The 24,600-nt window shown below is 39.3% G+C and overlaps 1 protein-coding gene across 2 annotated transcripts in view; it reads left to right on the top strand.

The window, feature by feature from the left end:
- USP8 (ubiquitin specific peptidase 8) overlaps positions 1–24,600 on the top strand; it is an 86,963-nt gene that overhangs the window by 48,442 nt on the left and 13,921 nt on the right. For both annotated transcript variants that reach the window (XM_003928858.4, XM_010339489.3), the window contains 6 exons: positions 2,706–2,850; positions 9,820–9,982; positions 14,186–14,330; positions 14,613–14,836; positions 20,250–20,834; positions 22,821–22,907. In XM_003928858.4, coding sequence (XP_003928907.1) covers positions 2,706–2,850; positions 9,820–9,982; positions 14,186–14,330; positions 14,613–14,836; positions 20,250–20,834; positions 22,821–22,907 — 1,349 coding nt within the window. The remainder of the gene's footprint in view (positions 1–2,705; positions 2,851–9,819; positions 9,983–14,185; positions 14,331–14,612; positions 14,837–20,249; positions 20,835–22,820; positions 22,908–24,600) is intronic.

Raw genomic sequence — 24,600 nt, 5'->3', positions numbered from 1 at the left:
CCAAGAGGCAGTTTAGCAACAATAGCTAAGAGCATGGAGTCTCAGAAGTCAAACTGCCTGTGTTTGAATACTGGTTCCTCTACCTTTCTGTGTGGTTTTCAGAATGTAAAACACTACGTTTGTTTCCCTGTCTGTAAAATGTAGATAATAATAGTACCTATTTCACAGGGTTATTGTGAGGATTGAATGAGCTAATACATGTAAATTCTTAGAATACATGGCAAACTTTAGGACTTATCATTTATGACTAGGTTGTAGACATAATTTTTTTCCCTACATCCATCCTGTGTTCAAAGACTAAATTATTTGAGTCATTTTCATCCCCCTTTAAAAAAAAAATCCAGGCCAGGCGCAGTGGCTCATGCCTGTAATCCCAGCACTTTGGGAGGCTGAGGCAGAAGGATTGTTTGGCCCAGGAGTTCAAGACCAGCCTAGGTAATGGTGAAATCCCCATCTCTACAAAAAAATAGCTGGGTGTGGTGGGGCAGGCCTGTGGAAGGTTGAGGTTGGGAAAATTGTTTGAGCCCAGGAGGTTGAGGCTGCAGTAAGCCGTGATCACACCACTGTACTCCAGCCTGGGTGAGAGTGAGACCCTGTCTCAAATTCAAACCAATAATATGGAAGTTATCCATAGGTGGTATTGATGCTGTAGTGAGAAATATGTGACCTAAACAAGCCTTAGGAAATTCTCTTCATCTATTAGAGACATTTTCCTCTCTCAGAAAAGGTTTATCTTGTCTACAGCCATACCATGTAATGCACCTAATCTTGAGAGCTAAGCAGGATGGGCCTAGTTTAGTACTTGGATGGGAGAAAAGGTTTAACTTAAACATAATTATAGGTAACAGTAAAATAAATTCTCTACTTAAAATACTGCCATATAACAATTATAAAAATAAACTGGGTGTGCTATAAGGTACTTTCCTAAAAGCTGTTACTGATTCGGTCCAAAATTTGTTCTTATGCATTTGTTCCTTTGTATGTCATCCTACTTAAATGTTGTTCTTCTCAGTGGTTTGTTATCAACTTTTTTAGTCTGTTTTGTCAGCATACTCTTGATGGCTAGAGTAGGAAGGAGGTTGATGATTAGCAGCAATAGGTCTTTTAGCATAGGAGCTATTGAGACTTCTTTTCACAGCTGAAACAGCTTTTTATATATCTCAGCTCTCTTGTAGTGCTTTTTAATCTTTCACTTCAGTAAAGCTGAGGAAAAATAGTAACATAGCGGATATTTATTTTGACAGATGGCTGCCCTCCCCCAAAAGTAAATAAATTAAATGTTGCATTAGCTTTACTTAGTTATCTTTTTCTTAGTCTTCTTAAAAAGCAAAAATCTTTTATCCTTCTGACTGGGAGCTAACAAATGAACGTCAAGTAGAAAGAGGACTGGCAGATTTTTCTTAAGGAGGTAGATAGTAAACATTTTTAGGCTTGGGGAACCTTATGTGCTTGGAGAGCCCTGTGGTCTCTGACACAACTATTGATCTCTGCTGTTGCAGTATGAAAAAATATGTGAACAAATTAGTGTGGCAGCTATCCAATAAAAACAGACGACCGTAGTTTTTCAGTGTCTCAGCTTTTGACTTGCTGTTCTAAGAATACTTGGAAATCTAAGTTTTTCAGGTAGCTACCATAAGACTACCATCAGAGACTTTTTGAATTTAGAACCTTTCCAGAATTTTAGAACCATAGATGTTTCTTTCTTCTAGTTAGCATTTTTCTAATATCTTAATTTTTGAAAACACTATTTTCCTAACATATACATATTAATATCCTTTATTTTATATTGGTAACAGAGTCAATACCTGATGTAGCTGTAAACTCAACAGAAAGTTTTGATCTTTAAGTCTTTATAAACAGAGCATTAAACTGGTTTTTTGTGTTAACTTGTGTTAAAAACACAACTTAAGGCTGGGTACAGTAGCTTATGCCTATAGTCCTAGCACTTTGGGAGGCCGAGGTAGGTGGATCACTTGAGGTCAGGAGTTCCAGACCAGCGTAGTCAACATGGTGAAACCCCATCTCTACTAAAAATACAAAAATCAGCCATGCGGCCAGGCCCGGTGGCTCAAGCCTGTAATCCCAGCACTTTGGGAGGCCGAGGCGGGTGGATCACGAGGTCAAGAGATCGAGACCATCCCGGTTAACATAGTGAAACCCCGTCTCTACTAAAAATACAAAAAATTAGCTGTGCATGGTGGCGCGTGCCTGTAATCCCAGCTACTCAGGAGGCTGAGGCAGGAGAATTGCCTGAACCCAGGAGGCAGATGTTGCGGTGAGCCGAGATCGTGCCATTGCACTCCAGCCTGGGTAACAAGAGCGAAACTCTGTCTCAAAAAAAAAAAAAAAGAAAAAAAAAAAATCAGCCATGCATGGTAACAGCCTGTATTCCCAGCTACTCGGGAGGCTAAGATAGGAGAATCACTTGAACCTGGGAGGTGGAGGTTGCAGTGAGCCAAGATCCTGCTGCTGCATTCCAGCCTGGGTGATAGAGCAAGACCCTCTCTCAAGAAAACAAAAAAACAAGTTATATTTAATGTTAGTTTACGAGATAATAAATGGTATGATGGGGTAGTAAATATATGGCATCCATATGTATCCAGTATAGTTTGCTCTTCTAGAAAAAGCTGTTTGTCCTGCATTTTACAATTTCAGCACATCTTGTGCTGTTTCTTGTCACTTACACTGTCTCTCTCAATTCCAAGGAGCAATCACAGCAAAGGAACTATACACGATGATGACGGATAAAAACATCAGCTTGATTATAATGGATGCTCGAAGAATGCAGGATTATCTGGATTCCTGTATTTTACATTCTCTGAGTGTTCCTGAAGAAGCCATCAGTCCAGGGTAGGTTATTGTGTAGTAAAGTAGTCAACTGTGGACCTTAGTAAATGTTAGGACTTAGCATCCAACCTAAATGTGGTAAAGTAGTCTTTTCCTGTTAACCTTTTAAATCTGCTGCTTTTTAGGGGGCGGGATAGGGGAGAGGTGCATTTTAGGAGCAGAGGTTTAATAGGCAAAAGAAAGGAGAACAGTTCTCTCACTTGTGGGAGTGAGGAGTGCCCAAATGGGACTTCTCTCAATCTTTGCTTCTTAAAGGCATACTTTACCCTTTTTGAAGATTGAAGTTATGGATTTGCTAACTTTTTATTTGGCTGTTTTCTCCTACTTGTGGTGTTTAGAATCTTATCAAAAGAGAAATGAAGTTGCCTTTTCCCTCTCTCCCAGGTGTTTGTTGACTGATCTTTCCTATTATTTTCTGTTTATAAGCATGTGAATCATAGGTACCAAATTGAGTAAAATTGTGAACTAATTGAATTGTTTTACATATTGAAATTCCCTCTATTATCTGTGATACAAGAGTATACAAATACTTTGTGTGTGTGTATGTCTCTCTCTATTCAAATAACTCACTTACTAGCTGCATTATTTCTAGCTAGTGACCTAACATTTCTTTTTTCTTTTTATTTTATTTTATTTTATATTTAAAAAAAAATAGAGATAGGGTTTCACCATGTTGGCCAGGATTGTCTCAATCTCCTGAGCTTGTGATCCACCTACCTCTGCCTCCCAAAGTGCTGGGATTATAGGCCTGAGCCACCACACCTGGCTGTGACGTATCATTTCTAAGCTCATGTTTCCATCTGTAAAATGGGAATAATAATAGAACCTATCTTGTAGAGGTTTCAGGAGATTTAAATGAGAAAAGTTAAACAAACACACACATTTTATTTTAGCACAGGTCCTGGCACGAGTAAGGACTTAATTTAAAATTTTTTTTTCTTTCATTTTTGTTAAAAGGCCTTTAACCTATGAAATAATTTAAAACCACTTGCATGGGTGCATTGTACATTAGAAATCATGACATAGTGTCAGAGCTAAATAAACCTCCAGATACAGGGCCATTTTCACTATTTCAAGCATTCTTATATAGATCCTGTTATCTCTCTGGGTCTTAGTTTAAAATTATTTATTTTTAAAATTAGGTAATAAAATCTGTATAGTTCTTGGCATATTGCAGATCCTTGATAAATGTTTGACCTGAAGCAAAGAGTGTACTTTGTAAATAAGCTCTTTAAAAATTAGAGTGCTTAGGCTGGGCGCAGTGTCTCATGTCTGTAATCCCAGCACTTCGGAAGGCCAAGGCAGGAGGATCACTTGAGGTCAGGAGTTCCAGACCAACCTGGCCAGTATGTTGAAACCCCATCTCTACTAAAAATACTTTAGCCAGGTGTGGTGGCACATGCCCATAATCCCAGCTACTAGGATGGCTAAGGCAGGAGAATTGCTTGAACCCAGGAGGCATAGGTTGCAGTGAGCCAAGATCGCGCCACTGTACTCCATCCTGGGTGACAGAGGGAGACTCCATCTCAAAAAAAAAAAAAAAGTTAGAGCTCTTTGAGAACGACGTGGTCATAGGTGGTGCCAACCTGTGGTCTGCCCAGTCCTGCTCCTGACTCGCTACTGTTCGCTCTCGCCGAGGAACCAGTTGGTCAGGAAGCCATACAACAGCATGGCTTTTAAAGATAGTGGAAAAACACCCATGGAGCTGGAAGTGGCAGTTCACTGAATTCAAATCAGTCAATGAGCCGGAGAGTAAAATCCCTGGAGAAGGTGTGTGCTGACTTGATCAGAGGAGCATGAGAAAAGAAGCTAAAAGTGAAAGGACCAGTTCAAATGCCTACTAAGACTTCGAAAATCACAAGAAAAACTCCCTTTGGTAAAGATTCTAAGACATGAAATCATTTCCAGATGAGAATCCACAAGCAATTTATTGACTTTCAGAGCCCTTCTGAGATTGTTAAGCAGATTACTTCCATCAGTATTGAGCCAGGAGTTGAGATGGAAGTCACAATTGGAGATAGTTAAGTCAACTATTTTAATAAATTGATTACCGGTTGTTAAAAAAAAAATTAGAGTGCTCTGTCTAATTCAACATATAAATATATTTCCAGGATTTGAACAAAGTTATAATTAGTCATTGGATAGTCTAATATGTATTAACAGAAAGCTAGTGGTCTTTATTGTTGAGTTTATATGAGAGTTTCCCAAAATGTGAGAGTTGGACGACTGTGAAACTCAAGATGATTTTAGGTTGAAGATTAAAGAACAATGAAATGCATACTGAGAAAGTATTTCTTTGTAATTTACCTAACAGTCCTTTTGAGTTAGTTTAAAGGAGTTTCAGTTCAGTTTGGTTTTAGTATATCTTTTAAATACTTACTTATCTCCCTTTCTTAACTAAAGGGAGCAGGTCTCAGAGCTTTCTGTAGGTAATAGTACCTACAACTAGCTGATAGTGATTACTGTGTTTTTTCATCATCTATTTTTATTTACTTATTTATTGAGATGGAGTCTCGTTCAGTCGCCCAGGCTGGAGTGCAATGGCACAATCTCAGCTCACTGCAGCCTCTGCCTCCTGGGTTCAACCGATTCTCCTGCCTCAGCCTCTTGAGTAGCTGGGACTGTAGGTGCATGTCACCATGCCTGGCTAATTTTTGTATTTTTATTAGAGACGAGGTTTCACTGTGTTAGCCAGGATGGTCTCTATCTCCTGACCTTGTGATCCGCCTGCCTTGGCGTCCCAAAGTGCTGGGATTACAGGCATGAGGCACTGTGCCTGGTCTATTTATTTATTTTTGAGACAAAGTCTCACTCTGTGCTTGGGCTAGAATGCAGAGGCATGATTACAGCTCATTGCAGCCTTGACCTGGGTTCAGCTGATCCTCCCACCTCAGCCTCCTGGGCAGCTGGAACTACAGGCACATGCCACCACTCCCAGCTAATTTGTATATTTTTTGTGGGTTTTGCTACATTGCCCAGACTGGTCTCAAACTCCTGGGCTCAAACGATCCTCCAACCTTAGCCTTCCAGAGTGCTGGGATTACAGTGCCTTTGGACCCAGCCTACCTGTTCTTAAAATTTCAAGCTAGCTATTTATTTATTTATGAGACAGAGTCTCGCTCTGTCACCCAGGCTGGAGTGTAATGGTGTGATCGCCACCCACTGCAACCTCCGCCTCCTAGGTTCAAGAGAGTCTCCTGCCTCAGGAGGCTGAGTAGTTGGGATTACAGGCACGCACTACCTTGCCTAGCTAATTTTTAAATTTTTAGTAGAGACGGGGTTTCACCGTGTTGGCCAGGCTAGTCTAGAACTCCTGACCTCAAATGATCCACCTGCCTTGGCCTCCCAAAGTGCTGGGATTACAGGCGTGAGCCACTGTGCCCAGCTTTTATTATTTATTTTTTGAGACAGAGTCTTGCCATTTGGCTCAGGCTGGAGTGCAGTTGTGCAATATCAGCTCACTGCAATCTCCGCCTTCAGGCTGGAGTGCAGTTGTGCAGTATCAGCTCACTGCAATCTCCGCCTCCTGGGTTCAAGTGATCCTCATGTCTCGTGTCTCAGCCTCCCGAGTAGCTGGGATTACAAGTGTACACCACCACACCTGGATAATTTTTGTGTTTTTAGTAGAGACAGGGTTTTACTATGTTGGCCAGGCTGGTCTTGAACTACTGGCCTCAAATGATCTGCCCACATCAGCTTCCCAAAGTGCTGGGATTACAGGTGTGAGCCACTGTGCCTGGCCTATTTCTTTTTTTAACTTTTATTTTGGATTTGGTGGTACATGTGAAGGTTTGTTACACAGGTAAACATGTGTCACAGGGGTTTGTTGTACATATTATTTTATCACCAAGGTTTTAAGCTCTGTACTCAGTAGTTATCTTTTCTGCTCCTCTCCCTCCTCTTACACTCCCCCTCAAGTAGACCCCAGTGTCTGTTGTTTCCTTCTTTGTGTTCATAAGTTCTTATCATTTAGCTCCCATATTCTTAACTTCATTTGTTTGTTTGTTTGTTTATTTTTGAGACAGAGTTTCACTCCTTTGCCCAGGTTGGAGTGCACTGGCACTATCTCAGCTCACTGTAACCTCTGCCTCCTGGGTTCAAGCGATTCTCCTGCCTCAATCTCCCAAGTAGCTGGGACTACAGGCACACACCACCACATCCAGCTAATTTTTGTGTTTTTAGTAGAGATATGGTTTCACCATGTTGGCCAGGATGGTCTCAATCTCCTGACCTCATAATCCACCTGCCTCCTCCTCCCAAAGTGCTGGGATTACAGGCATGAGCCACCGTGCCCTGCCTGAGCCACCGTGCCTGGCCTTAACTTTTAATACATTACAGTATATGTATCAAAGTACTCCTGTCCTAAGTGTCTAGCCCAATGAATTTTCATTAACTGAATGCACTCACTTAACTAGCATCCAGACCAAGAAACATAACATTATCATCCTTCCGGAACCCGATATACCCCCCCTGTAAGTTACTACCCATATCCCACTGTCCAAGGAAACCACCAACTTCTAACAGAATATATTCTTATCTGCTTTTTAACTTATATAAATTGAATTATATAATATGTAGTCTTTAATATCTGTCTTCTTTAGTCAACCTATGTTTGTGACAGTCATCTCTATTGTGGGTAGTTGTAGTTTGTTCATTCTCATTGACATATGTTGTTTTGTTTTGCGAATATAGCACAGTTTACTTAAATATTTATCTTCAGACGTTCCTTTTACTTATTGGATATGATGCTGGGGTTTTTTTCATGTATTTAGGGCCGTACAATTTCCTATTAAATTTGTTTCCATAAAAACTTATTTTAATTAAGTTAAATTTAAATAATAATAGAACAAGTGGAGCAGAGTTGGAGAAAATTGTGAAGATGTACATGAAAGACAGAAGTTTGAGAAACATTGGCTGATACTATTGTTTCCCAAAGTATTTTCTGTAGTATACCAATCCTGAAAACAGTATTTAGGTAAATATTTCCCTAGGGTTGGAAATAGTCTTTATGAATATCACATTTCACCTTTTTTCCTTCTTTGTTGACCAAGTATCCTTCTAATCTGTATATATCAGGAGAGAATATTATTAGACAATATTTTATATTTTTTCTATTTCTTTACTTCCAAGAGGATACAGTATCCACCAGTGTTATATAGGAACTGGATTTTAAAATTAAAATAATCTGAACTATTTGGTTTTACTTGTGGATAAAAGTTGTACTACTCCTGCCTGGCTTACCAGTATCATCAGTTAAATATTGAAATGTCCCGCCAGGCGCGGTGGCTCAAGCCTGTAATCCCAGCACTTTGGGAGGCCGAGGCGGGTGGATCACGAGGTCGAGAGATCGAGACCATCCCGGTCAACATGGTGAAACCCCGTCTCTACTAAAAATACAAAAAATTAGCTGGGCATGGTGGCGCGTGCCTGTAATCCCAGCTACTCAGGAGGCTGAGGCAGGAGAATTGCCTAAACCCTGGAGGCGGAGGTTGCAGTGAGCCGAGATCGTGCCATTGCACTCCAGCCTGGGTAACAAGAGCGAAACTCCGTCTCAAAAAAAAAAAAAAAAAAAAAAGAGAGGTAAGCTAGGTGACACACAATAAAACTTTAAAATGTGTAGCATGTCTTATGTTGGGTGCCTTGAAAATGGGAATGCCATATGTGTGTGTGTTTGGATGGCTCTTAAATTTTTAATCTAGAAGGCCCTCACAGGGAAGTTATTAGCAAATCTTGAAGAAATAAGGGAATTGAGTGATGCAGCTATCTGGGGGAAGAGGATTCCAGACAGGGAAAAGCAAGAGCAGAGTCCCTTAGGGAAGAGCATACCTGAATGAACCAGAAATAACAAGGAAGCCAGTGGCTGGAGTGAGTAAAGGGGGCCAGTAGTTAGAGATGAGGATGTTGAGGCTTAGGGGTGCATGTCTGTGGCAGGCCACTGTAAGGACTTTAGCTTTTATGTGAGCAAAAGATGATGTAAACATTGTACTTTAATGTAGAGTTGGTGTTATTCACAGTTGATGATTTAAGAGGCAACATAGCAAAGAGCATGTACATGAGCCAGATTGCCTGAATTTTAATTCTGGCTCCACTTAACTTGAATGAGTTGCTTAACTTCTTTGTGCCTCAGTTTCCCTCAAATAGGGATAATAATAATATCCACCCTAGGATTGTTGTGAAAACTCAATGTGAATAAAGCATTGAGAACAGTGTCTGGCACATGGTAAATGGTATATGTGTTTGTTGAATAAACATCCTGGTATTTGGTGGACTATTATGTAGGTATAAGAGAACTGAAATATGAATAATCTTACCCAGGTGATTCCCAGTTTATATTTGGCTCAAAGAGGAGCTCAGACAATTTGTTTTTAGTTTTGCTCCCCCCACCTCTTTTTTTTTTTTTTTTTTTTTTTGAGACGGAGTTTCGCTCTTGTTACCCAGGCTGGAGTGCAATGGCGCGATCTCGGCTCACCGCAACCTCCGCCTCCTGGGTTCAAGCAATTCTCCTGCCTCAGCCTCCTGAGTAGCTGGGATTACAGGCACGCACCACCATGCCCAGCTAATTTTTTGTATTTTTAGTAGAGACGGGGTTTCACCACGTTGACCAGGATGGTCTCGATCTCTTGACCTCGTGATCCACCCACCTCGGCCTCCCAAAGTGCTGGGATTACAGGCGTGAGCCACCGCGCCCGGCCCCCCCACCTCTTTTTTTAATAAAGGGTCAGAATGAAAAGAACTGAGTCTTCTTTTAGTCTCCAATAATTACTGAAACTATGTTCCAGTATTATACAGTAGTGAATGGGTTAAACATTATAGGCTGTTCAGTATCTTAATATATAACCTCACCTTAGAAAGGATCTACTTAAAGTTTGCTGTGGTGTGGTACAGACTGTAGAACAAAACTGAGTGTCTTCTGTTAGTATATTAGGGCCTCTTGTTGACTTTTGCTCCAATAAAAATGTTAATACATTTCAGAGTCACTGCTAGTTGGATTGAAGCACACCTCCCAGATGATTCTAAAGACACATGGAAGAAGAGGGGGAACGTGGAATATGTGGTACTTCTTGACTGGTTTAGTTCTGCCAAAGATTTACAAATTGGAACAACTCTTCGGAGTCTGAAAGATGCACTTTTCAAGGTTAGCAAGTTTTGTTGTTAGTGTATTGTAATTGCAAGCCACCTCTGGTTGTTAGAAAGGCATGTTAACTAGTTGTTTATCTTAAATATTAAAAGATACATCATGCTTTTTTTTTTTTTTTTTGAGACTGAGTCTCACTCTGTTTCCCAGGCTGGAGTACAGTGGCATGATCTCAGCTCAATACAACCTCTGCCTCCCAGGTTCAAGCAATTCTTGTGCCTCAGCCTCCCAAGTAGCTGGGACTACAGGCTTGAACCATCACACCCAGCTAATTTTTGTATTTTTAGTCAAGACAGGGTTTTACCATGTTGGTCAGGCTGGTCTCAACTCCTGGCCTCCCAAAGTGCTAGGATTACAGGCATGAGCTACCATGCCCAGCCCATCATGTTTTAATTGTGGAATTTTTATAAATTCAGATTTAAAAGATTTGTTTTGGCTGTGCGTGGTGGTTCATGCCTGTAATCCCAGCATTTTGGAAGGTTCAGACAGGATGATCACTTGAGGCCAGGAGTTTGAGACCAGCCTGAGCAATATGGGGAGACCCCCATCTCTACAGAAATTAGCCAGGCATGGTGTCTCATGCCTGCAGTCCCAGATACTCAGGAGGCCAAGGTGGGAAGATCACCTGAGCTCAGAAGGTTGAGGTTTTAGTAAGCCAAGACTGCCACTCCACTCCAGCCTAGGTAACAAAGCATGAGGGCCTGCCTCAAAAAAATTTTAAAAAGTAAAATAAAAGATTTTTTTAAATCACTAGATAACAATATACTGATCTATATAAAATATATTAGAATTTTTAGAAATATAAATTACCTGAAAAAATGACTTAAGTCAATTTTAAAAATATTTAGATTATAAAACATAAAAGCAAAGAAAGAAGTCATTGAGGAAAAAAGATTGGTCGATTAGACATTGTAAAATTAGAACTTAGGTGTGAAAAGATCTTATAAGATTATAAAGCAAGGCTGGCAGGGTGGCTCATGCCTGTAATCCCAGCACTTTGGGAGGTTGAGGCGGGCGGATCACCTGAGGGCAGGAGTTCGAGACCAGCCTAACCAACATGGAGAAACCCTGTCTCTAGCCAGGCATGGTGGCGCATGCCTGTAATCCCAGCTATTTGGGAGGCTGAGGCAGAAGAATTGCTTGAACCCGGGAGGCGTAAGTTGCAGTGAGCCAAGATCACGCCATTGCATTCCAGCCTAGGCAAAAGAGCGAAACTCCATCACATACACACACACACACACACACACACACACACACACACACAAGAGACACACAAGATTACAAACACAAGATTACAAGGCATAAAATAGGTAAAAAGCGTGAAACTCCGTCTCTCACACACACACGCACGATTACAAGGCAGAAGATAGGCAAAAATATTTACGACACATATGGCAGTGGTTTAAAATACCTAAAATCCAAAGAGCTTTTACAAATAAGAAAAATACTTTAGTAAAATAAGTTGTGGACACGGACAGCTATGAACAGAAAGTGAAATGCAAGTGGACATAACCATAAAAATGATCAACTTTAATAGTATCAGATAAATGCATATTAAAACAATGGATGCCAGTTTCACTGACCAAGTTAACAAAGGTTTAAAAAATAATAGTGTCCCTCAATATCCGTGGGGGATTGGTGTTAGGACCACCCCCGCCACCGCCACAAATACCAAAATCCATGGATATTCAAGTTTCTTATATATAATGGTATAGTATTTGCATATAAAGTACACATATCCTCCCATATACTTTAAATCATCTGTAGATTCTGTATAATAACTAATACAAAGTAAGTGCTTTGTAAACAGCTGTTGCACCATATTGTTTGGCGAATAGTGACAAGAAAAAAAAGTCTGTACATGCTCAGTACAGACACAATCATTATAGGCCTAACTGTGTGTGTGTATATATATATATATATATATATATATATATATATATATTTTTTTTTTTTTTTTTTTTTTTTTGAGACGGAGTTTCGCTCTTGTTACCCAGGCTGGAGTGCAATGGCGCGATCTCGGCTCACCGCAACCTCCGCCTCCTGGGTTCAGGCAATTCTCCTGCCTCAGCCTCCTGAGTAGCTGGGATTACAGGCACGTGCCACCATGCCCAGCTAATTTTTTGTATTTTTAGTAGAGACGGGGTTTCACCATGTTGACCAGGATGGTCTCGATCTCGCGACCTCGTGATCCACCCGCCTCGGCCTCCCAAAGTGCTGGGATTACAGGCTTGAGCCACTGCGCCCGGCCTAACTGTATATTTTTAAAATTTATCTATTTTTAATTTTTTTTTTTAGAGACAGGGTCTTTCTTAGTCACCCAGGCTTGAGTGCCATGGCACAATCACAGCTCACTGCAGCCTCCAACTCCTGGCTCAAGTGATCCTACTGCCTCAGCCTCTTGGGTAGCTGGGACTAAAGGTGCTCACCATGCCTGGCTAATGTTTTAAAATTTTTTAGTAGAGACAGGGTATTGCTATGTTGCCCAGGAGTAGTCTCAAACTCCTGTCCTCAAGCATTCCTCCCACCTTGGCCACCCAAAGTGTTGGGATTAAATATTTTATTTTATTAATTAACTAATTTATTTTTGAGATGTAGTCTTGCTCTGTCACCCAGGCTGGAGCGAGACTTCGTCTCAAAAAAAAAAAAAAAAAAAAAGAAAATTGCAAATAGCTATAGAAAAAGGGGCAAAGGATGTAATTATTAAATAGTTAAGTCACAGAACAATATAAATGCATAGTAAATAAATGAAAAAGTATTCAACTTCACTAATAAAGAAATGCTAATTAAAACACCATTTTGTGTCCATCAGTTTGGTAAAAATTATAAAGATGTATAATGGGCATTCTCATATCCTGTTGGTTAAGTGTGTAAATTGGTATAGCCTTTCTGAAGGGCAACTGGGCATCATTTTAAAACAGCAATTCTACTCCTAGATAATTACCTTTTTATATATATATGTATATATATATATACACATATATATATATACATACATACATACATACACACACAGTCTCACTTTGTAACTAGGTTGGAGTGCAGTGGCACTGTCTTGCCTCTCTGCAACCTCCGCTTCCTGGGTTCAAGCCATTCTCCTGCCTCAGCCTCCTGAGTAGCTGGGATTACAGGCACATGCCACCATGCTCAGCTAATTTTTGTATTCTTAATAGAGTCTGAGTTTCACCATGTTGATCAGGATGGTCTCGATCTCTTGATCTTGTAATATGCCCACCTTGGCCTCCCAAAGTGCTGGGATTACAGGCGTGAGCCACCATGCCCAGCATATTTTTAAGTGATCATTTCTAAGATCAGCAATATATTGAAAACCTTAAGCAACTCCCTTTCTGGGAATTTTCCTTCAGGAGGTGACGAGGTATGTGCATGTATAAGGATCTTATGGTGCTTATTTCAGCATTGCTTATAATTAAAGGGGAAAAAAACCAAATGTTCAAATGATTGACTCAGTATTGTTGTGTGTGTAAAGTAGAACAGGCCATGCTCAGTGGCTCACACCTGTAAATCCCAGCACTTTGGGAGGCTGAGCCAGGTGGACCACTTAAGCCCAGGAGTTTGAGACCAGCCTGGGCAACGTGGTGAAACCCCACCTCACAAAAAGTTCAAAAATTAGCTGGGTATGGTGGTGTATGCTTGTCATCGTAGCTACTGGGGAGGCTGAGGTGGGAGGATCAATTGAGGCCAGGAGGTCAAGGCTGCAGTGAGCTGTGATTGTGCCACTGCATTCCAACTTGGGTGATAAAGCAAGACCTTGTCTCAGTCTATCAATCAGTCAATGAGTAGTCAAATGTTATCTAATCATTACAAATGATGATATAGCTCTGTATTGATGAAAGATGTTCATCTAAAAGAAAAGCAACATTATAAAGATTTTAATGAAAACTATAAGAGTAAATTCCAGAATATAAAGTGGTATTGGGGTGGTGAGGTTATGGGTCATTTTTGTTTTATATTAAGTAATTTATTTTCTAATTTTTCTTCTAAGGTCATTGATTATTTGTGTGGTTTTAAAAACCCCACCGATAGAACAATTTCATTTAATGTTGAATTTCGAATCAGTTTTTTGTCATTATTTAGAAGATAAATTCTTGTATTTAAGGGAACAACTTTAAAATTTAGATTTGTTATGGTTTTAGCTGTTGAAAGATTGCTGACATATTAAAAATATGATTTCCTTATTTATAGTGGGAAAGTAAAACTGTCCTGCGCAATGAACCTTTGGTTTTAGAGGGAGGCTATGAAAACTGGCTTCTTTGCTATCCCCAGTATACAACAAATGCTAAGGTCACTCCACCCCCACGATGCCAGAATGAAGAGGTGTCTATCTCATGTATGTATGTGAAAGTTTTTGTTTAAAATTGCTTTGGTAAAATATACTTTAAAATTATGTTTGCACGGAAACATTCTTGGTTGTGTGTGCATTTGTCCTATTAAAGAGCGGTTTGTTTTCAGGCATAAAAATATAAGCCTGGAAGTTCACATTTTCTTTGACTGTTGTAATTGTCCTTTCACTTATTTTACATTTAATTATTACATTAACGTGCATGAGAAATGTAAGTACTGTTTATGGGTTTGCTATTCTTAAAAACAATTTTTATATTTGGGATTTTAGTGGATTTTACTTATCCTTCATTGGAAGAATCAATTCCTTCTAAACCCACTGCCCAGATGTCACCTCCACCTATAGAAGTAGATGAAAATATTGAATTGATAAGTGATCAAAATGAGAGAATGGGACCACTGAATATATCAACTCCAGTTGAACCAGTTGCTACTTCTAAATCTGATGTTTCACCCATAATTCAGCCAGTGCCTAGTATAAAGAACGTTCCACAGGTATGTTCTTGATTTTAACTTTATTCTCTCTTTTGCTTTAATATTAAATACATAGTGTAGCTGGGCACGGTGGCTCACGCTTATAATCCCAGCACTTTGGGAGGCTGAGACGGGTGGGTCACCTGAGGTCAGGAGTTCAAGACCAGCCTGGCCAACATGGTGAAACCCCATATCTACTAAAAATACAAAAAATAGCTGGGCTTGATGGCAGGTGACTGTAATCCCAGCGGTTTGGGAGGCTGAGGCATGAGAATTGTTTGAACCCAGGAGATGGAGGTTGCAGTGACTCAAGATTGCACCACTGCACTCCAGCCTGGGTGACAGCAAGACTCTGTCTCCAAAAAAAGAAAGAAAGAAATACATAGTATAGAGATGAATTTTAATATATAATATTTAACATCTTTGAAAAGCATCAATGAGAAGAATGTATGTTTTGACATATTTTTTGTTTAAAAATTTTTCATCATAATTCAGCATTATCGCCACATCTATGTTAGAGTAGATAATTCAGAGGATTTCAAAGCCAGCTTGTGATACATTTGCTACAAACGGTGCCAATAAACATTGCATACCACAGTGAATTAGTATAGCCCTTTTGGGATATTTTTGGATTATAATTTGACCCATAGTATTTTCCTAAATAGCTTGGTTTACATATGGTAGGTATGTGATGTCAGTATTTTGGTTTTAAAATAATACTTTAGTTCATTTCCTTAGAATTTGACACACAGATAACAGGCATGTTTAATGATAATCATTTAAAGGTTTTTAAATAACTAAGATGTTACAATTAAAAAAAGTTTAGTTGTTATTTCCTTTATTTGGTTTTATTTAAAGAGAGGTTAACTAATGCTACCCTTCTGTGCATTTCCCAATAACATTTTTTAGCATTCGTTTTTAATTTTCCCCCAGATATATTTAAAATAGTATTTCACATTTAAAGTGGATGACATTTGATTTGTGGAGCCGGTTGTGAATAGAAAATCTGGTAATTTTTTGTTATAAACTGAAGTGGTTCATGTCTTCATTTTTAAGATCTTTTGGTATTGCAGAATAAATTGCAGACTGTTAAACAACTTTTCTTAAAGGGTGAATTTAGGAAATTCTAAAAAGAACTTATGTTATTGCATTTCCTTTCAACTTAATCTATTTAAACCCTAATCCTTTTGTGTCCCAGCATAACTTTATGAGATATATACAGTTTTTCAGACATATTTTGAGGATTTTCTATATAAAAGACAGCATGAGGGCTGGATATGGTGGCTCATACCTATAATCCCAACACTTTGGGAGGCAGAGGCGGGCAGATCACCTGAGATCAGGAGTTTGAGACCAGCCTGACCAACATGGTGAAACCCTGTCTCTATTAAAAATACAAACTTTAGCCAGGCCTGGTGGTGCATACCTGCAGTCCCAGCTACTCAGGAGACTGAGGCAGGAGAATCACTAGAACCTGCGAAGCAAGTTTGCAGTGAGGTGAGACTGAGCGATTGCACTCCAGCCTGGGTAACAGAATGAGACTCCATCTCAGGAAAAAAAAAAAAAAAAAAAAAAAAAAGACAGCATGAAAGTTTAGATTATTCTGTTGAGTTTTTTTGTTTTTTGTTTTTTTAAGATGGGGTTTCACCATGATGGCCAGGCTGGTCTTGAACTCCTGACCTCAGGTGATCCACCCAATTTGGCCTCCCAAAGTGCTAGGCTTACAGGCATGAGCCACCGTGCCTGGCCAAGTTTAGATTATTCTGATGTTTAGTAGGAGAGATCTGTATAAACAGCCACAGCATAAGGCAGAGTATCATAATTGCTCTTACAAGCCACTGGAGCACAGGTCAAGGAGAATATTTTAGCTGAGAAAAGATCAAGGATATCTTCATGGAGGAGATAGTATTTTATCTTGGCTTTAAGAGTAGGAGCTGAGGATAGAAGAAGCAAGTAGAAAATTGTATGACCAAAGGCACAGAGCATTCTCTGGGGACAGTGAACAGTTGTGGGTTTTTTTTTGTTTTTTTTTTTTGAGACGGAGTTTCACTCTTGTTTCCCAGGCTGGAGTGCAGTGGGGTGATCTCAGCTCACCACAACCTCTGCCTCCTGGGTTCAAGCATTTCTCCTGCCTCAGCTCCTGAGTAGCTGGGATTATAGGCATGCACCACCACACCTGGCTAATTTTGTATTTTTAGTAGAGACAAGATTTCTCCATGTTCAGGCTGGTCTCGAACTCCTGACCTCAGGTGATCCACCTGCCTCGGCCTCCCAAAGTGTTGGGATTACAGGCGTGAGCCACTGGCCCCAGCCTAGTGAAGAGTTTTAACATATGTAGGTGCTAGTCTCTGTTGGAAAGAGGAAGTTATGACAGTAGATAAGATTAGAAGGATTGACAAGAGTCATCAAGAGAGACTTGGACCAAATTTGAATTTAATCTTCTAGGCCCAAGGAACCATTAAAGAATTTTAAACTTGTGAGTAACCTGATCATAACTGTGCTTTTAAGATTAGGGGAAAATAGATCAAGCCACCAAAACGTAAATGAAAACAGTATTTATTTTTGTTTCTGTTCCACCTCATATTGTTAACTTCATCCCCATAGTGGTTCTTCTTACTTTATTCTCAGATATAGGTAGAAAAAAAGACAGGATTTTTTTTTTAAGAAGCAGAAAGAGAAGTAAACAAATAATTTTTTTTTTTTTTTGATATGGAGTATTGCTCTTGTCACCCAGCTGGAGAGCAGTGGCACGATCTCTGCTCACTGCAGCCTCTGCCTTCTGGGTTCAAGCAATTCTCCAGCTTCAGCCTCCCGAGTAGCTGGGATTACAGGTGCCCACCACCACACCTGGCTAATTTTTATACTTTTAGTAGACACAGGGTTTCACCATGTTGGCCAGGCTGGTCCTGACCTGAGGTGATTTGCCTGTCTCAGCCTCCCAAAGTGTTGGGGTTACAGGCATGAGCCACTGCACCTGGCCAATAAATTATTTTTTTTCTACTAACTTCTTTGTTTTCTTTTTTGAAGACAGGGTCTTGCTTTCTCTTCTAGGCTGGAATGCAGTGGCATGATCACAGCTCACTGCAGCCTCAACTTCTTGGGTTCAAGCAATCCTCCCACCTTAGCCTCCTGGGAGGTAGCTGGGATTATAAGCATATGCCACCACGTCAGGCTAATTTTTGTATTTTTTGTAGAGACGAGGTTTTGCCATGTTGCCCAGGCTGGTCTTGAACTCCTAGCCTCAAGTGTTCCACCTGTCTTGGCCTCCCAAAGTGCTGGGATTATAGGCTTGAGTTACCGCACACAGCAACTTGTTTTCTAGTAGAAGGACCTAAATTAGTTTCGTAAGAACACTATGTAGATTGTTATTGGCAGATGTTGTTGTAGGTTTTTATTTTTGTTCCAGTACAGAATATTTGCAAGAAATGATGCTAGGGTCACATCTTAAAATGATGTAATGTTAATATGTTGTTAATTTGAGGTAGTAAACATGTAACTCATTAACTCAGAAACTTAGATAGTTTATTACTCAACTTGAAGGAAAACAGTATTTTACCTCCTGTAAAAGTCGTTAGGGAAGATTGCATTTGTTCCCTCAGTAACATAGTTATTAACTGTGTCAGGCACAGTTTTTATCCTTTTTTTTTTTTTTAATTTGAGACGGAGTTTTGCTCTTGTTACCCAGGCTGGAGTGCAATAGCGCCATCTCGGCTCACCGCAACCTCTGCCTCCTGGGTTCAGGCAATTCTCCTGCCTCAGCCTCCTGAGTAGCTGGGATTACAGGCATGCACCACCATACCCAGCTAATGTTTTGTATTTTTAGTAGAGATGGGGTTTCACCATGTTGACCAGGATGGTCTAGATCTCTTGACCTCGTGATCCACCCGCCTCGGCCTCCCAAAGTGCTGGGATTACAGGCTTGAGCCACCGCGCCCGGCCAGTTTTTATCCTTTTAGCTTGTATTCTAGGAGGAAAGAAAGATTTTAAACAAGTAATTAAAATTATTTGATCAGATTTCCAACAGAGGGAGAAGAATAAGGTATTATAAAAGCATGTATCAGGGGACTTGGCTCTATGTCTCCTGACATTCCTAGAAATGTCAGGGGACATATAGGAATGTCTAAGAATCAGGGAAGTCTTTTCAGAGGGAGAAATGTGTAAGCCAAGATCTAATGTGGGCATTATCTAGATGAAGAGCTGATAGACAGACCTAAGTTGGGAGGGAGCATGGCATCTTTGAAGAATTTTTTTTTAACTTTTTTTTTTTTTTTTTTTTTTTTTTAAGTCAGAGCTTGACTCTTGTTGCCCAGGCTGGAGTAACAAGATATTGGCATGATATTGGCTCACTGCAACCTCTGCTTCCCAGGTTGAGGGGATTCTCTTGCCTCACCCTCCCGAGTAGCTGGGATTACAGGCATGCACCACCACACCCAGCTATGTATTTTTAGTAGATACAGGGTTTCACCATGTTGGTCAGGCTGATCTTGAACTCCCAACCTCAGGTGATCCACCCACCTCAGCCCCGCAGAGTGCTAGGATTACAGGTGTGAGCCATGGTCAGATTTTTCTTTTAAAAGGCAAGTATGGCTGGTATACATAGGCATATGACTGGAGAAAGAGGCAGATGTAAGACCACACGTGGCCTTACAGGCTGTACTAAAGATTTTAGATATAATGAGAGCACAGTGGGTAGCAAATTAAGGTTTTAATCAGGGGAGAAAATGGTCAAATTTGTTTTAAAATGAATATGCTGCCTATAATGTGGAAAAACAGATTGGGGGGTGGGGCCAAGAGAAGAGATGGGCAACTAGTTGAAAGCTATGCTGTAGTCCTGGTAAGAGAGGAGGTTGGCATGCTCTTGGCTTGTGGCAGAAGAGATGGAGGGACAGATATAGGAGGAAAATTATCAGCATGCAGAAGGATATGGGAAGAACATAAGGGACTCAGGTTTTTGATTTGCACAACTATTGGGAGATTAGTTAACATCCATGAGATTAGGACCATGTTTGTGGGGGTGGTAGGAGAATCGTGAATCCATTTTGGCTATATGAGGTTTGAGGTATATGTATTGACACTCAAATGGAGATATTGGGTAGGTATTTGGATATCTGGAAGTGGAACTTATATTTAGGTAGGCCCTGGTCTAGGTTTTATGTTTTAGAATGAAGATACTTGAAACTCTTTTGTATACAAAACACTCAAGAAAAATTAAAAGTGTTGAGTCAGGAGGATGTAAGTGCCAGTGATGTTAAATATCTCCCACTCAAGTTCTGTTTTATGAGAAGTCTTGACAGTGAGTACTTTAACAAATGGATGTACTGACAGATGTTGTATCCACAAAGTGACACTTCTTTTATCACAACTTTATCTCAAGAACTGAGGTTTTTGTCCTGATTTTTGACAAAAATGTTTTGCTCTGGTTTTGTTGCTCTAGATTGATCGTACTAAAAAACCAGCAGTCAAATTGCCTGAAGAGCATAGAATAAAATCTGAAAGTACAAATCATGAGCAACCATCTCCTCAGAATGGAAAAGTTATTCCTGATCGTTCCACCAAGCCAGTAGTTTCCTCTCCAACTCTCTTGTTAACAGATGAAGAAAAGGCTCGTATTCATGCAGAAACTGCTCTTCTAATGGAGAAAAACAAACAAGAAAAAGAACTTCGGGAAAGGCAGCAAGAGGAACAGAAAGAGAAACTGAAGAGGGAAGAACAAGAACAAAAAGCCAAAAAGAAACAAGAAGCTGAAGAAAATGAAATTACAGAGAAGCAACAAAAAGCAAAAGAAGAAACAGAGAAGAAAGAAAGTGAGCAGGCCAAGAAAGAAGATAAAGAAACCTCAGCAAAGAGGGGCAAAGAAATAACAGGAGTAAAAAGACAAAGTAAAAGTGAACATGAAACTTCTGATGCCAAGAAATCTGTAGAAGATAGGGGGAAAAGGTGTCCAACCCCAGAAATACAGAAAAAGTCAACAGGAGATGTGCCCCATACATCTGCGACAGGGGATTCAGGTTCAGGCAAGGTAAGCAGCAACAGTACAAATTGCCAGTGAAGTGAAAGAAAATGTATGTGAAAATATGATAACACCAGTGGCATTCTTCCATAAAAGGATAGGCATTTCAAATAGTCTTTTCCTGGGGGATAGAATGTACTGATTTATCCACATTTGCTCACCTATGCTCCTTTGAGGCCAGTGCCATACATTTATGAAATGATTGGCAGGGAATGAAATTGCTTTTTGTATACTGCATCTATAAAATGCAGTATATTTCAAATAATTGAGATGAATAGCTACATTCTTCATTTTTATGTTTGATGTATGATCATGGAAAGACTATAGTAAAATATAATCTCCTTCTCAGTATAGAGGAACTAGATGCCAATATTTGTATGATAGAGTTTATATCTGCTTATTTTTTGGTCAGATCTGTGTTATTTTGTTTCTTGGTTTATCTATTCAAATAATATTGGCAAATAACCCAATTAATTTTGCCCCTGGCTTCACACCCAAAATTGATTCCCATAGTTTTAGGGGACATTATTATTGTTCAATCTCTAATAATGCCATGCTTTTCTATTTTTCTTCATTAGGGCATTAATAATGTCTTTTCCTTTTGAACACCAAATGTATGTTTGTAATAGCAAGGACAGTTATAGTCTTTTTTACATATATATAAATGCAAAAAAACATTTTTAGTAGTGTGAAAATGACTTCTAATGGAAGGCAGGATACTATTTTTACAGAACATCAATTTCTTTCTTTTGTTTTTTTAAGAGATGAGTTGTACCATGTCGATCAGGCTGGTCTCAAACTCCTGAACTCAGGCGATCCACCCACCTCAGCCTCCCAAAGTGCTGGGAATACAAGCACAAGCCACCTGTGCCCAGCCCCAGAATGTCAATTTCAGTACTTCTCAAACACAATAAAGGCTTGTTATCAAAATTAACAATTCATAGTCAAGCCACTCGTATCCAGGGAAGATCTGCTAACCTCTGCTATTAAAAAAGATAGCTTCCATCCAAAAACCTTCTTAATACTCCACATTGGGAATGTGAAACCCATGTACTAAAACCCTAACTTTATTCACAGGAAGATCAAAACATGTGAGCTGTTATTTAACATACAATTTAAGTATTATTCATTGAGTAGCTACTATATGCTAAGTATTTTCAGTACATTATCTTATTTACTCCTAATGCTAATCCCATATGGTATTCAATTTACAAGTGAAACTGAAGCTTAGAGGTTAAGTATTTGCCTAAGATCACATAGGCAGTGAGATTCCAAAGCTAATTCCTTTCCATCTTGTTGTACTAGAGGCATGCAGTCTTTAGAACTTAAATCATTCATATTTGTGGTGTCATTTAGCATATAGGTGCCAAATATTCCTACACATCTAAGTAAAGATTACATTTCTTGTGTGCTCCTTTTAAAAGTAGGAGAAATATGTAATTTATTCTAGAATAAATTTCGTTAAAAGTTGCACTAATTTAAAAAAGTTTTTAGTAGAGTTATTTTAAAATAAGATATAAAACTAAAGTTTTTAAAAAGAATCTATGAGGTTATAAGAAGACATAAATATGGATTTTGTATTTTTGACTGTAGGTCTGTATAAAATTCTTAATTTCTTCATTCTCTTGAATATAAATTTTTTGAAGCACAACTCCTTTCAAGGTAGCCAAAATCATAATAGTATTTAAATAAAAGAATAATGTTCTAATGAGGTCATGGTGAGTATACATTAATGATCAGCACTTTATACTCTGCCATGTAGTGTGAACCAGTGCTTCATAATCCAGTTTGATTTTCATCTTTTTTTCTTCACTGATTCATCAGTGTTGTTTAGTTTTTTAAGTATTTGGAATGTGACAATAAAATACAATGAACTTTTCAGAGGTCTCCTTTTACATTTCCAGTCTCATAGATTTGGTTGTGTTAGCTAGTAGCTTTATTTTGGGAGGAGAGTTAGAGTTTTCTTTCACTAATGTAATTTTAATAATTTTACAGCCATTTAAGATTAAAGGACAACCAGAAAGTGGAATTCTAAGGACAGGAACTCTTAGAGAGGATACAGACGATACCGAAAGAAATAAAGTAAGTAGTTCATTGAGGGAAAAAACTGTAATAAAAACCAAACATGGATTATAACTATGTGATTATCTGACCAATTGTCATCCTCTGTCATGAGCTCTACAGTGTAGTGGGATCTTTGCCATCTTTGGTAGCTATTTTTTTGCTTGTTTTTACATGATCAATCCATTTATATGCTAAAGGAAATAGAGTTTGTCTTCCTATTTAGTTTGACAGCATGTTCTATTTTATGAAAGTAAAAAATATTTAGGCCTTACCATATGATCTAGCAATTCTACTTCAAGGTATATACTCAAAAGGATTGCAAACGAGAAGTATTTGTACCACATGTTCTTAGCAGTATTATTCATAATAGCTGAAAAATGGAAGCAACCCAAATGTCCATCAGCAGGTGAATGCATCAACAAATGTGATATGTACATACAATGGAATATTATTCAGCTTTTAAAAGGAAGGAAATTCTTACACATTACAACATGGATGAAACTTGAGGTCATTTGCTAAGTGAAATAAGCCAGTTACAGGATAAATACTGAATGATTCCAATTCTGTGAGCTTTGTGAAGTAGGCAAATTTATGTAGACAGAAAGTAGAATGGTGGTTGTCGTAGAATGATAAAATGGACTTTGAGGACTAGGGGCAAGGATGGGAGGGGGAGCAAGGGATAATAGACTAGAAATAGGGTGCAGTGTATACTGCTCAGGCGATGGGTGCGCTAAAATCTCACAAATCACCACTAAACTTATTAATAGCTGGGCATGGTGGCTAATGCCTGTAATGCCAGCATTTTGGGAGGCAAAGGCGGAGGACCATTTGAGGTCAGGAGTTTGAGACCAGCCTGGCCAACATGGTGAAACCCTGTCTCTACTAAAAATACAAAAAGTAGTCAGGCGTGGTGGCTTGTCCCTGTAGTCCCAGCTACTTGGGAGGATGAGGCAGGAGAACCACTTGAAACCAGGAGGTGGAGGTTTCAGTGAGCCAAGATCATGCCATTGCACTCCAGCCTGGGCAACAGAGTGAGACTCCATATGAAAAAAAAACAAAACAAACAAACTTAGATTGTAACCAAGTATCACCTGTACCCCAATAACCTATGGAAAAATAAAAATAGAGAAAAAATAAAACCATGTTATGTTTTATTGACGTTCTTCTAAGAACAAAAAATAAAATTTCTTAAGATATGTAAGCCTGACAAAGATTAAGAACTTCAGCCCTAGTCAAACAGCAGTGCTCCAAAAGTGAAACCCAAGAGAGCTGGAAATGAGTTAACAATAAGAGAAAATGAAGAGAGAGAGATATATATACATGCCTTCTCTTCTGACATTCTTCTGTTCCTTTTAGAGGGAAAGAGTAGGGATTAGATGACTGGAACTACAAAGTGAAGACTAAAAACTAAGTTAAAATGGAGGTTTGCAGTTATTCCTACTGGACCTGACATTTTAAGCCGGGCTTCACACCAGCCACAGCCAAGGTCTTTGGCAACCGTGAAAGGAAAGCAAAAGTTGTCCTTGTTGGCCACCTGCCATCTTGCCCAATCTTTGCCCTCCAGGAAGCAACAGTACTGAATATATCTTCTGGCTGTCTTTTTTTTTTTTTTTTTTTTTTTGAGACGGAGTTTCGCTCTTGTTACCCCGGCTGGAGTGCAATGGCACGATCTCAGCTCACCGCAACCTCCGCCTCCTGGGTTCAGGCAATT

Source organism: Saimiri boliviensis, chromosome 2 (genome assembly GCF_048565385.1).
Source record: "Saimiri boliviensis isolate mSaiBol1 chromosome 2, mSaiBol1.pri, whole genome shotgun sequence".
Classification (NCBI taxonomy): Eukaryota; Metazoa; Chordata; class Mammalia; order Primates; family Cebidae; genus Saimiri; species Saimiri boliviensis.
The sequence above is the reverse complement of the archived record's forward strand: the minus strand, read 5'-3'. Positions and strand labels throughout refer to the sequence as shown.